This window comes from Pteronotus mesoamericanus, unplaced genomic scaffold (genome assembly GCF_021234165.1).
Source record: "Pteronotus mesoamericanus isolate MK-2021 breed Mesoamerican mustached bat unplaced genomic scaffold, CSHL_Meso_final scaffold_85, whole genome shotgun sequence".
In the NCBI taxonomy this organism is placed as follows: Eukaryota; Metazoa; Chordata; class Mammalia; order Chiroptera; family Mormoopidae; genus Pteronotus; species Pteronotus mesoamericanus.
In genome coordinates, this window is record NW_026555329.1 from 7,580,564 (window position 1) to 7,594,933 (window position 14,370).

General features: G+C 39.3%; 1 protein-coding gene across 1 annotated transcript; it reads left to right on the forward strand.

Moving 5' to 3' along the window:
- Positions 1-1,118: 1,118 nt before the first annotated feature.
- Positions 1,119-13,659, forward strand: POLR1F (RNA polymerase I subunit F). The gene is made up of 4 exons (XM_054564053.1): positions 1,119-1,385; positions 5,597-5,738; positions 9,538-9,746; positions 11,039-13,659. Exons 1-4 carry the CDS (start codon positions 1,132-1,134, stop codon positions 11,442-11,444), a joined length of 1,011 nt encoding a protein of 336 aa, XP_054420028.1. The 5' UTR covers positions 1,119-1,131; the 3' UTR covers positions 11,445-13,659.
- The last annotated feature ends 711 nt before the right edge of the window (positions 13,660-14,370 follow it).

A 14,370-nucleotide genomic window follows, 5' to 3' on the forward strand; every position in this document is an offset into this window, starting at 1 on the left:
CGCATGCACATTTCAGTCCACTCGCTTTGGCTGCCAAGCTACACTGATGTTGTGCAAATTATTCTTGTTACATGAGCAATGTCTGGACTTTTTCCAGACAGACCTTGTTTAAGCTAAAATTTAATGCATGAGTAGAATTTTTCCTATATGAGAGAAGCTACCACATTCTCAGGTAGAAGGAACAGAATAAGACTGGAGAGAGAGAAAGAATGGTCCGAAAGTAAATCAAGGAGCATGGGTGGTGTCCAGCAGATAATGTCATGTGTGATGAAAGAAATTGCTGGCGGGGATCATATAATGGCTCTGTAACTTAAGGGCTATATAATATAAACTTAAGGAGTTTGTATTATGCTGAAGAAAATGGATGTCTGTGTGCAGGGCTTTAAACAGGGGAAGTCCTGGGTCATATCTGTGTAACAGAGAAAATGTTGCTGCTCCAAAGTGCCCTCTTGACAGTTAGGCTAAGCTCCCATACACAGTTCTGTAGTTTTGGAAGCAAGGACAGAGAGAAGGGTCTGAAGAGAGTAATGTTTTGGCTCCGTCCCTACAGGCCTTGCGGTGGGTTTGTTGTGTGGGGGGCCACGAGCCGCAAGGGATAACAGCTGCACTGAACCATTTGGAAAACCAGTAGTACAATTTCCTGAATTAGCAATTACAGAACGAGGAGAGAACATGGACTGGAGAGAGATATGGGATGTTCTCGTGCTGTTGCAGTTGAGGCATCTGGGCTGCTTTTTAGGACTGGGTTCCCAGTCGAAAATATATTCCATAAGCTTGTAGAATCTACCAAACCACTTTACTATTGGAAGTGACTAAAGTGTGAACTATTAAATATACATACTAAATCCAAAGAGAACGTTAGCGTAAACGCAGGTTTGCTAGTCCTTAAAAGAGACGCGATGTTTGTTGGCCTTGGAGCATGCTCAATAGGGAGCCACAGGTTCCAAGCTCCCAGAGTTGTCCAAGTGAGAAAAAGTGGTTGCCCCCTGCTGGTCAGAGCTGTGTAATGCAGCTCAAGGAGAGAAATGTACAAGGGGCGTGGTAGATGGTAGATGACGTATAACTTGCGTCCGGAAATAGGGGATTATGATTGCGTCACTGGTGCGCGCCGTGGGAAACCTGACAAGGAGCATGGCTGCAGGTTCTTCGGAGGCTCCGCGGCCAAAAGCGGCCTCCGAGGGGCCGGTGGTGGGGCCCGCCGGCGTCCTGCCTTGTCTAGAGCTGCCGACCTACGCTGCCGCTTGTGCACTGCTGAACAGCCGTTACTCCTGCCTCGTGGCGGGGCCGCACCGAAGGCACATCGCGCTGTCGCCGCGCTACCTTCACAGGAAACGCACCGGTATCCGAGAACAGCTCGATGCGGAACTCCTGCGCTATTCCGAAAGGTACCAGTCTCTTAGTCTTTCCCTTCGTGGGGCGGACAGTGCCGTAATATAGCATGCCGCCTCTTTGAGCACGGGAGGCGTCGGCGGATGGAGGTTCTGACGGCGCAAGAGAAAAGGGGCGCGTGGGGAAAGTCGCACCGGCCACCGCGAGCTCAGCCCCCCGGCGGCCTGGAGTCCGGGAAGGCCAGTGCATCCCTGCTCAAGATCCGTGCAGAGCCCTTTTCATAGGCAAGAAAGAAAACGTAAAGGTGACGTGACTTGTGGCGGCGGAGGGTTTGGAGAAGCTCGCTCCAAAAGTTGGGTTTAGGGGTAAGAATAGACCAGGGGTCTGGAGACCGGTGAGGCTCAGTTCTGTAGGTTTTTTCATTGGACAAGGAAAGCTTGGAATGCGCTAGTTCAGTTGATGCTCTCATATAAAAAAAAAAATGCAGCTTTGCTACAATTTTTATTTATAAGCCGTAAAGGTCAGCATTGTTTGTCATGGCCCTGGGACTTTCCTCGTCTTGTGGACCTGATAAGGGATGAGAGAAATACTATTAGTTTCATTACGTTTTGTTTTTAGTCTTAACTGGCCCGCCTATTGTTCTTAAGGGTGAAAAAAATAAACTTCTGGTGCATTTAGCCTAAGATATTCAAGAGTAACTTGAAAACTCTTACTCGAGTTGCAAGGGTAGAGGCTGGGGGAGGGGGCAGATAGACTGTTCTAAAACTAGGGTGAGGGGATTCTCTAGGGATTCCTTGTTACCCTTCAGGAATTTTATGAGCCCCTGGAAATTGCAGGAATTTCCTATGTCAATTTCCTTGAGCCAAGTATCCAAATCTTTGAAGGAATCCTGAGCTCTGCACAGGTTTAGCAAACAATATAGGGTGTCCTCTAAGCACCAACCCACACTTTGTGTCTCTTTTGTATACTAGAGACTTGGTGTATAAAAACAAAGGAAAAGCCACATCTGTGCTTTCAGGAGCTTGAAGCTCTAGTGAAGATACATATCATATGTAAGCTAAATGCAATGAAGTGTTAAAATTTGGCAGAAATCTAAATTTATAATAAGGTAAGGAGTGGTGAATTCGATCGTAGGACCTTTGAGAACAACTTACGAGGAGGAAGATACTTTGAGATGGTAGCATTCGGGGGGGGGGGGGAATGGCATAAACAAGTGGAGGATAGATGGGCAATAGAATGCTTTGACCAGAGGATTGTAAGTGTTAAATAAGCGGAGCAAGGCTCATGTCAGAGGAAAGACGACGAATGCAGTTGGAGGGGAGGGCAGTGGGTCAAAGCCAGGGTGGCAACAGCCCAGAGACAATAGCCATGTCGCTCTTCTTTCCTGCCTTTGTCCGTTTTTTTCTTTTTTCTTAAAAAGGGCTAACACAATACCCTCCAACTCTGAAACTTGGCACACTCTTGAGAGAGTAGTATATATGCCTGATATTTGGGACATAATCAGATTTGCAGTTTCAAAAACTAAACTGCAGTTCTTGTTATGATTTGGTAGTATTAGATAATGGTTTAAGGAGGGTGAGGCAGTAGACAAGAGACCAGTTAAGAGAGGATGGCTCTGCAGGGTGGTCATAAAATCTGGAAACATAGGCAACTGTTTCATGTATTTTACAACTTTTTATAACCAGTTAAGGCCTCCACTGGACAGTCTAGGGCAGAGTCACCCCAGGTGTCTGCAATAGGAGTCATTCCACCAGAGAGACTAGGAACTAATTGAATGACAATTTCTGTAAATGAATTGGATGGTGTGGCCAATTCAGATTAAAGAGCAGGTTGCAGTCCGTACTGTACTCTTATTACCCCCCCACCCACCTTATTTGTGGGTGTGCTAAAGACTCTGCTTTAGTCAGTGCAAGTCAGGCATCAGGCGTTGAACTCTGCATTCCTAATGAGGGACAAAACATTGAACCCAGCAGGAATTACAGTATGTATGAATCAACAATATATTATATATTTGTTTCCCGACTAGAGAATCAAGAGAATGGATAATTCTCAGTAAAGTTTCATACAAAACAATCTGTATTTATATGGTAGCTACATTCGTGAAATTTTTAATGCATACTAAAACCATGCAAAAATGACTTTAATAATTAATTTTTTTTGTTACATTGTATGCCCAGCTATTTACAAATCAGTTTATTCCTTCATTCGAAAGTGGTGTAGAGCTAGGGACATTTGTTCATTGTACAGAACTGTCCTGCCTGTGGCAGAGTGGCTCATATCCTTGGCCTTAGCCAGAGATTGTGACAACCGTGGTGCGTACCACAAATCCCCAAATGCTCCCTAAAGGGCAGCAGTATTCCCCGACTTTGAGACTCACTCTCTAATCATTGCTTATGGGAAACAAAGTCTTAATTTTGTTTTTCTGTCTAATATGGCTACTGCCCCCCGCCCCGTACTCTAACTCTGTGTTATCTGTGTCCCTAATGTAGTCTTAGTGATGATATAGTTCCTGCTCAGGAAAGCCACATGCAGAAATTAATACCTCAAAAGAGTGCTTTCCAGAGCAAGTCTCTGGGTTTAAGTTTTTCCTAATTTAGTAGTTATTGAAGTTCCTTTCCAGTGGCTTCTGGCTGTTTTACTTAAACAACTATTAGGAGAAATTCTCTCTCTTACTCTGTGTGAATTATTCTAGAATATTAATTGAGTTCAGCAAAAATGTTCTCTGCCCTCCAGGAGTCTTATGTGGAATCCAAACATACACACGTAGATTCAATAAAATGAGATTAAGAACAGGGATCACACTATGCATGGAGTCATATGGGAGAAGAGGAGTGATAGGTTTCAGCCGTGTTTGGGGGCGTCAGGAACGTTTTCTGAAACAAGTAGTGGGCGTGGTGGAGGAAATCACTGGGTCTGCCTCTGTAGGCGTTATAATTCCTTAAGAACTTGGAAATGACATTTTTGCAGTAGTAGTTGCCCCTAATCCTGCCTGTCAAACATATAAAGTGTTGGAATCATTTACCCATGAATAATATAGTTGTATTTCTTTCCATTTCCACTTACTAGCAAGAGTTGCAGTTAGGGATTTTTCTCTATTATGTGATTGGCCTTAATATTCAGGGGTTCAACTTTAACCTAATACTTTTCTTGCTATACCAGGTCTGTCCACAAGGTATCCAGCCATGTAATATGAAAAAGACATTTATTGAAGAAGATACAAGAAACATTGTATATAGAACAATGATGCCTCAGTCCCCTTCAAAGTAGACACCTTGGGACCTCACATAGTTCTCCCAGTTGCAATCAGCTGCCCCATGTTATTTTCCTGAATCTTCATTGACAGTCTGAAATCTCTTTTGCCTTTCAAAGATGATTTTGGTTTTAGGAAAGGCCAGAAGTTGCAGGGTGCCAAATCTGGGCTGTAGTGGGCCTGAGTCACCGGAGTGATTGGATGTTTTGCCAAAAACTAGGCAGGAGATGTGAGATTTGATATGTCAGTGGGCACATTGTCGTGATGAAGCTGCCAATCACCAGTTGCCCATACCTGCGGCCTTCTGAATCATCTGGGTAGTTTCCGTGGAAGAATGTTCAAGCTTAACACAAAATTTGATGCAGATTCTTTGCTCTACTTGCTCAGTCATTTGCACTGGCCACACACTACAGATGCTCAACTCAACAGCATCTACCACCCCCACTGACTAGTACAGTGAAGTCATCATTGTTCACACACACACATTCCAATCTACTCTCCTTGGCTGCCAGGTTACACTGATGTTGTGCAAACAGCTCTTACTATATTAACAGTGGCTGGACTTTCTCCGGACAGACCTTGTATGCCGTCTAATACAGAAATTTGGTTAATTCTGTATAATACCAAAATTGCTTATTCAGTCATTCTCACAAGAATATAGAAGACTTTTTTTGTTTGTGGGTTTTTTTTTTTTCTGTCCTATTTTTTTCTCATTCTGGCATGATTAGAATCCAAATGAATAGCAAATAGGGAAGAACGGTTGACTCTTTGCTCATGCATATTTGGACATTTTTGGGTACCTATCTTAAATAATTATTTTTAACTTAGCCATTTGAACGCTTGGTGAAAATGAAATAGAAAAGTTATTTACAGACTAACCATATCCTATATAGTGTCTTTGGCTTGGGTGGCTACAGTTAGATGTATTTTTAGACTCAGAATAGCTAATCAGTACAATAATGCCTAGTTTAAAAGAGAGTAAAATATACCAATTTTCTTCTTTTTTTTTTTAAACAGCCTTTCGGGTGTCCCCATTGCATATGATAACATCAAAGTAGTGGGTGAACTGGGAGATATTTATGATGATCAAGGATACATTCACCTTAATATTGAAGCAGATTTTGTTATTTTCTGCCCTGAAACAGGGCAGAAGCTTATGGTACGTATATCTTCTTCCTAGCTTTTTTTTTTTCATATAGTTACATAATTACATAATTTGGAAACTTAAGAGACTGTATGCCTTAGGACTGTTTTTGTGGGTAACTAAAAATTATTTTAAAAGGTAAAGGAAAAATTTATTCCCATCAGTTCAACCTAGGTAAGTTTTAAAACTTTACTGTCCTAAAACTCACATGCATGTATACAGTATGTGTCCATCCAATTTATTATTTTCTTTGTATAGCACCAGAATGATCTTAAGGTGTAAAATAAGATCTATTTTTATTATTATTTTAAAATTTCCCAGTTATACATAAATCCAGTTTTTTGCTTGTTAGTTTATTTAAGTAAAAGATTCGCCCTGGTTGGTACGGCTCGGTGGGTTGTGTATTGGTTTGCAAAATGAAAGGTCGCCAGTTCATTTCCCAGTCAGGGCACATGCCTGGGTGGTGGGCCAGATCCCCAGTTACGGGCATGCAAGAGGCAACCAGTTGATGTTTCTCTCCCTCTCTTTCTCTGTCATGCCCCTCCCTGAAAAAATAAATAAATACTTAAAAAAAAAGTAAACATAAAGTAAAAGATCCAAACCATATAGTAGTATGTAATGCAGGAATTGCAAATTAAAATGACCATGGGCAGGTATTGAAAATGAATCAAGGATGGGGGAGTGGTTCGGGTCAAACTGCCATGAGTGAGAGGACCTGGGGGGAAGGCCTTTTAGCCTTCAGGAGAAGCTGGAAATGTGAAAATTGATGTGAAATCTGTTGAAATGTAGTCCTTTATCCTCTTCTCTTGCCCTTCTCTTCCATCAACAATTCTGTATGTATATGTTCATATATGTATATCTACTCATATGTATATAATTTTTTCTTACCTAAAAAATATAGAAATGCTTTATCTAATGATAACTAAACCTTCATATTGTTGATGTAAAGATAGGTTAGATTTTACTATCACAAAATCTTCATGGCATTTCTAATTTTATTTTTTTTTCAGTATCAATTAAACAGGAAGAAATAGTATATTTGGACCGCCAAACTGGAATCCTACAACCAGCCTTCATATTATTAAAGCTGGTTATAGATTTGTACTTAAAAATTCCTAAACCTAACTGTCATCTGCTTTGTGTAAATTATCACAAATGTAAACATGTCCATGGAGATAACATTCTAATGTAAAGAAAGTATAAAATGTAAAGTAAAATTATCCCTTATATTGTTTCCTACAACAAAATCCAGACCTTAAATACATTTGACTGGTTTTTTCCCAATTTTTATTTATTTTTAATAATACGGAATAATTTACGTACAATAAAATGTACAGATCACAGCGTGCAATTCAATGACTTTTGACAAAGGCATATACCATTGTGTCTCCTTAGAAATGGCTCTCAGGCCCTTCCTGGTCACCCCTCTCTCTCTCTCTCTCCTAGATACAACCACTGTTGTGGCTTCATTGGTTATAAATTAGTTCCTGCATGTTTTATAATTCTATAAAATTGTTCTATGATTCCATATTAATGGGATTTTTCAATACGCACTCTAAAATGGCCTCTCTTGCTCAATGCGAGTCTTATCCATGCTGTTGTGTGTGTTATAGTTTGTTCCCTTTTTATTGCTCATGATAGTCAGTTAAATGAATATATCGCAGTTCGATTATCCATCTTCATTGGTGGACACCGGGTAGTTTTCAGTCTGGAGCTATTGGAGTGAAGCTGTTGTGAATGTACATTTTCATTTCTCCTAGATTAAAAACTAGAAGCAGAATCGCTAGGTCGCAGAGTTGATGTGTGTTTAACTTCATGAAAAGTTGCTGTTTGGCTAACTTACTATTTGGCACCTCCAGTTGCTCCACATCTTTGGCAACATTTGGTGCTGTCAGTCTTCTAATTTTACTAGTGGGCATATAAGAGCTTCTCATAATGGTTTTAATTAGCATTTCTGGGAGCTTTTACTTTGGTGAGGTCCAGTTCATCATAGCATCCTTTTATCGTTACTGTTTTTTGGATCCTAAGAAACTTGCCTGCTCCTAGATTCTGAAGATTTTCTTCTATAAGCTTCTAGAATTTTTGTCATTTCAGCTTTTCCATTTAGGTCTGTGATCAGGCTTTAATTTTTTGTGCATAGTATGAGGTAGACTCTTGAGATCCATTTTCTTGCCCATTAGCTATTCAGTTATTCCAGACCCATGTATTGAAAAGACTTTCCCCACTGAATGTATTTTGATTGGTAGACTTTATTTTTTTACAGCAGTTTTAGACATACAGAAAAATGGAACAGAGTTTCTTCTATCACTGACATCGTGTGTTAGTGCGGTACATGCTGTAGTTGTTGAGCCAGTATTGATACAGCCTTATTGAATGTAGTCTGTAGTTGACATTAGAGTTCATTCTTTGTGTTGTATATACTATGGGTTTTGACAAATCGGTAATAACTGGTATCCACCATTACAGAATTCAGTAGAAAATTGGTCACTTCCTAAATATGTTCTGTGCTCTACCTGTTCATGCCTGCCTCCCTCGCCCTGGGACCCTACACTGCTGCTCTTTCTCCTGTCCCCGTAGTTTTGCCTTTGTCAGAATGTCATATATTTGAAATCATACGACGTGTAGCCTCTTCAGATTTTTTTTTTCACTTACCAATATGCTCTTAAGATTCTTCCATATCTTTTTATAGCTTGATAGCTCATTTATTTTTATTTCTGAATACTGTTCCATTTTATAGATATACCACAGTTTGTCAAGACCATGCAGAAGATACCATTTTGGACACCAGTCTCCTGATAATGACGACAACGTTTTATGTGTATAAGGAGTTGCTAACATGAAACAGCATTGTATATGTGTTAATAGTTTATAATTCTATAAGTCAAAATACAGGATTTTTAAAAATATTTTAGGTTTTTAATAGTGTACCTTATCTACGTTGATTCCTAGGGGAAGAACAGAAAACTTAAGTTTCTTGGAAATACTCATTTCAAGCTTAAAATTGTATGGCACACACTTGTATTTCAGTTTTAAAGCCTCTAGTATTTTTGTGATTTAGTCCAAACAGCTGTACTCAAGATTTACATATAAAGGGTGGCTGTCTTCTAATTGGAATGCTTTTTAAAGATTTAAATTTTATTTTCTTTTTAATTTTTAGAGAGAGGAAGGGAGGGAGAAAGAGAGGGAAAGAAACATCAGTGTGTGGTTGCCCTTCGCGCTCCCCCTATTGGGGACCTGGCCCACAACCCAGGCACGTGTCCTGACTGGGAATCAAACTTCAAACTGACGATCCTTTGGTTTGAAGGCCAGCACTCAGTCCACTGAGCCACACCAGCCAGGGCTGCTTTTTAAGTTTTGAAATTCAGACTTTTTATAGAAATGCAGTATAGATCCGAGTGATAAGAAGCACACGCTTCCTGCGTGTCTTTTCACATGTAGGTCATATCAAAGAGTAACTTCTGCTTGATTTGACTGCGGTTATAGAGTACTCTGCTTCCCCTCGAATCTTCAGATGGGGGCTGAGGTGGGTTTTTTGGCAGGTGGAGGGATAGACAATTAATTGTGTATCCAGCTTAGTAGTTGATATGCAATTACTTATTTAATAAAGTTTGAGTTTTCTAAAAGTTCTACAGCATTCTAAAACTGTTTTAGTATGACGTGCGGTAAGTTTGGAGATAAACTTTTTCATATCAAACTATGCCATTATTTGATGTTTTTCTCTTTGAAAATCAGTTTGAAGCTTACCAAGTTTGATTTACTTGTTAACTCTTTGGATCTCTTCTTGATGTTATATACTCTTCTGTCTTCTCCTCAGGGCACAGTTAATAAAGTGTCTTCCAGCCACATTGGCTGTTTAGTCCACGGGTGTTTCAATGCCTCCATCCCTAAACCTGAGCAGATGCCAACCGAGCAGTGGCAGACCCTGGAAATAAATGTGGGTGATGAACTAGAATTTGAAGTATTTCGTTTAGACTCAGATGCTGCTGGAGTGTTCTGCATTCGGGGAAAACTAAGTGTCACTAGGTCAGTTGCTAATCACATTATTATCATTTTGATACTTAATTGTTTCTATTTAATTCTGAATTTAGAGACCGTAAACCCTCTTTAAGAAAAAAAAGTATGTGTGTGTATGTGTAATTTTATTAGAGTATTTATGCTTTCAAACCAGAAAGTCATTGTAAATAGTAATCTTAAGTGCTATAACAGTGTATTAAATATGCTAAAGCTCTACACCTAGCTAACTGGTCTGCATTGTAATAACTCGGTTTTGCTGAGTATTTTCTAGTTTGTTGTTATTTTTTTTAAATAGTGGATCCCTTGAGCTTGAAACTACTAAAAGCTTAATCATATTGTATAACTTACTAGCCTGCTTTTATTTTTATATGATTGAAACAAAAATAATTTGATTATTGTCATTATGCCAGGTAGGTTGTTTAATTTTTCTGTTTTTCCATATTGGAATTCTTAATTACTCTGATCTTGAATCTTAAGCTTGGAGAGCCAACTTTAATGGGGGTAGGGGAACTCTTAGAATACCGCTGATGTTAATTTAACAATTTTTCTAGATTCTGCCCTGATAAGTAACAAGAGTTGAGGCTCAAGTTCTTGAGCAGCTGTCCATTAGAACTTTCTGTGATGGCAGAGGTGTGCTGAATTTGTTCAATTCAGTAGTCTCATGATCGAGCACTTGAAATGTGGCTAGTGTGACTGAGGGACTGAATTTTTAAAGTTATCTCGTTAAATAACTATATGTGACCAGTGCTACTCTATAGGACTGTGCAGTTCCAGAAAGAAGGCTGGCTTCTTGAGTCTTGTTTTTATTTGAGTGATCTAGTTCACAACTGTGAAGTAGTATGCTTCAGCATAGGTTAAGAAGAACAGGGAACTATTATTCGAAACAAGGACTGAAATAGTAGACAGGAAACTCCATTATTTTGATACATAACAGAAGTATATTTTCTCTCTCTCATATGTCAGTAGTTTGGCAGATATACCTGGGTATTGTGACATTTGGTGGTCAGTGACCAAATTTTTCTGAACAAAACCAAAATTTAGAAGCCATATTCTGACAACCTTTTCATGTCATGTTTATGTGTGAAAACAGGCTGGAAGAAGTACTTGGGATACAGTAATTTTAACATTTCAATGGGCTGAGGGTAATAGGAAAGAATATTTGACATTTATGCCATAGTTATGTGTCTCATACTGCTGTTATTTAGAAAAATCTCAGCATACTGGGGTATTCTTGATCTCTTTTTTTTGGTTGTTTAATTTTTGTTTATCACTCTGTAACATTTTAAACTGTTAATTTGTAGTTTACAAACCAAGTGCTGTGCTATTTCTGAAGAAGTAACAGAAACTGGCTCCGAAGAAGCTGTTGAAAAACCCCCGAAGAAGAAGAAGAAAAAGAAGAAAGACCCAGAGCCAGATGAAGTAGAAGGCAGTGCCGCAGAGCCAGGAGGTCTAGCAGACGTCGTGATGGAGGAGACCGACCTGCACTTGCCTAACAATGTGAATGGCGTCTCGGATGAGGAGCCGAAGAAGAAGAAAAAGAAAAAGAAGCACCAGGAAGATCAGGACCAGGACCCTGTTTTTCAAGCCAGTGACTCCAGTGGTTACCAAAGTGACCATAAAAAGAAAAAAAAGAAAAGAAAGCACGCCGAGGAGGCTGAATTTACCCCTCTGTTGGAACACTCTCCTAGAAAAAAAAGGAAAAAGTAATTTTCTTAACTGCATTGTAAATATGATTCAGTATCGAAAGGCTGATTTATACACAGTAGATGAGTAAATGTGTGAATGATAGGAAATAGTTTTTAAAACAGGAAACTAGTGATTAGGAGTTGAGTGTTTGATGCTAAAATTGCAGAACTGATCATTTGGAAAATGCCAGTATTATTGAAGTGCCATTTTATTGTATACCAAACGAAAGATAAGCGTTCCTCTCAGTCTCGACTCTTGCATTCTTCCAGCTCTTACGTGATAAATAAAATTATTTATATAATCCCAATACTAGCAAAAGGACTTCATAATGCAGTGTTAATCATCATTAAAGAACGAATTTGAGCTTAGGTGTTTGGTTTATTACCTTCTTTATCATGAAATTGCAGGCCATTTTGTTTTTTGCTTTTTAAAAAAATTCAAGGCATTTACCAGTTTCAGATTTTCCTTTATCGTGGCGACTACAGTATTTCTGTTTAACTTCGCATGGTTTGCCATGGGAACTTCTGAAACCTCGAGAGCCCCGAGGAACCGTGTCCCTGCTGGCTATGGCAGGAAACAGTGTGCTGTCCTTCCCTTCCAGGTGCACGTTCGGTGGTGGTTTCTTCTCTGAGTCTAAGGTTGTGGAGAGGGGTGTTCTCTTGTACGTGCTTGCACCTCAGCCGTTCTGTTTTTGTTGTGTGTGAGAGGAAGAGGATCTGGTGAAGACAGGATAAATCAGATTCTGGTTAGCGGGGAATTTCCCCAGTACTTTTTCATAGTTGGGTTAGGTTGCTGGAAATGGTTCTGAAGAGACAGCTGTTCACTGCTTTCATTGAGAAAATGTCAAACGTGCCTTAACTACTGAAAGACTGAGTAATGAAATGATAAGCCGATTCAGGCTGATAATCAACGCATGGCAGTATTCACTCATGTAACAGGTATTTGGCCATCTACTGTGTGCAACACATTCTACTGAGGTCCAGGGCTGTCATGGCAAACAAAGTGAGTGCAGTTCCTTCCTCATGGCGTGTCAGGAGAAACAGATGCACATGCACACAGTCAAAGTAAGAACACACAGAAAATTACTCATTATGCAAAGTGCTACGAAGAAAAAGAAGATGGTTCACTCGCTGTTAGTTGTGTTAGCATCTTAAATGAGTGAATGTTGAATCCAACTACAAGTAGCAGCCATTTTTGTTGCTAGTTACATAGTATCAGAAACAGCACTGGTCTTACATTAATTTCTGTTAATTTATGAATTCTGCTTGTAGTATATCTTGATCCAAATTTACAGTGGTAGAACACAGAGTTTGCAGTCTTTGCCTACAAGTAATCTCCAGTGGAAAGGTGCAAGCCAGTATCTTCCCATACATTTTAGTTTCAGGTGAGTATTGGTCCCTTGAAACGGGAGTACTCCAAATTGAGATGTGGTGTCCGTATAAAATACATGCCAGACTTTGAAGATGTACAAAGAAAGAATATAAATATTTCAGTTTTGTATATTAGTGAACTTACTATAGTTTTGGTATAGTGGATTAAATGTTAAAATTATTCAATTTTTTCACTTTTTTTTGCTTAAAGACTTAAAAGTGCACACAAGGCTCACATGATCTTTCTTTTGGACAGCACTGGTTTAAAGGAAGGATGAGTCAAAAAAAGTTTCAAACAAGCTGTATTCTCAGGGTTTAATATAGGGGGATACTCAGAAGTTTTATAAATGTTTCCTTAAAATTTTTTATATTTGAATGCATAATTGTAATCATGTCTGACTTAATATAGAAAATTAAGTTTTAGTGAAACAATTCCCCTTCATAAGTACCAAGGAAGTTTCAAAGTTCTGCTATTCATGAATAAATACAATGTGGCTTAGCAAAGTAAGCAAATTCCTACATGTTTGTATCTGTTCATTTGGTGGTTTGGTCATTTGTGTTTTAGAGAATTTAAAATAATTTGCTTTTTTGAAGAAATAAAACATGCTTAACTTGAAACTATATTCATGCTTTTTCACAATGTGATGAGCTTTAAAAAAGCAGATCTGGTATTTGCCTTGCCTAGAATACAGTGACTGTTGTTTTTATCTGATGTAAAACCTCTGATGATGATAGCCTCCAGATATTTTTCAAAACATTTGTCACATGCTGTGCTAACCTAGGTTTTATCTTTTTATCTCAGTATTTGCTCACAGAAATCCCCTGGCCTAAACCAGACTGCTTACCTTTGCTGTAATTCCTATCAGTCACCAACTTCGCAAGGCACCTCATTAATCATTTGGAATAAATAGATGATTTAAATGGTTTCTACTCTCGAAGCACTTACAGTTTTTTCCATGAGATACAAAACAAAGCGTAAGTCAAAGATAAGTTTGAAAGGCACGAACCAAGTGTAGAAACAGCCACAGGAACTGTCACTTCGCAGGTCCAGGCAAAGCGCAGTGTTCGCACGGCGGGTGGGGTGAGCAGGGGAGGAGGTGGGGAGAAACACTGGAGCAGAAACTGTCTCAAATACCACCTTCTACATAAAGTGTTTCCAGACTGAAGTGAGCTAATTGGGCTTGCTGTGTAATCATAATTGTTCTGACGATTTTTTTTAACTTGTAGCACTCTGCATTGTTTAAAACCGTGTACCTGTTTATGAAGCATGTCTCTTGATCAGTCTGTCTTGACGAAATAAATTCCCTGAGAGCTGGGATTACGCCCTGTCTCTAAGCTGCTTAGCAGTGAAAACACCAACAGATAGTTTTGAATTGATAAAATGGAAAGCAGCTTCAAATGTTATCACTTTGCCTCTGATAGGATATGCTGACTCTTTTCACACATTGCTTCAATTAGTGCCTTAAGTGCTTTGCCCATGTATGATGCCATTTTCAAGTATTTTTATCCCATCAGTGTGTCAGTGATGGCAAACTTCCAAGTGGTTGGAACTGCATCTCTTAACTTGCTTTATTCAA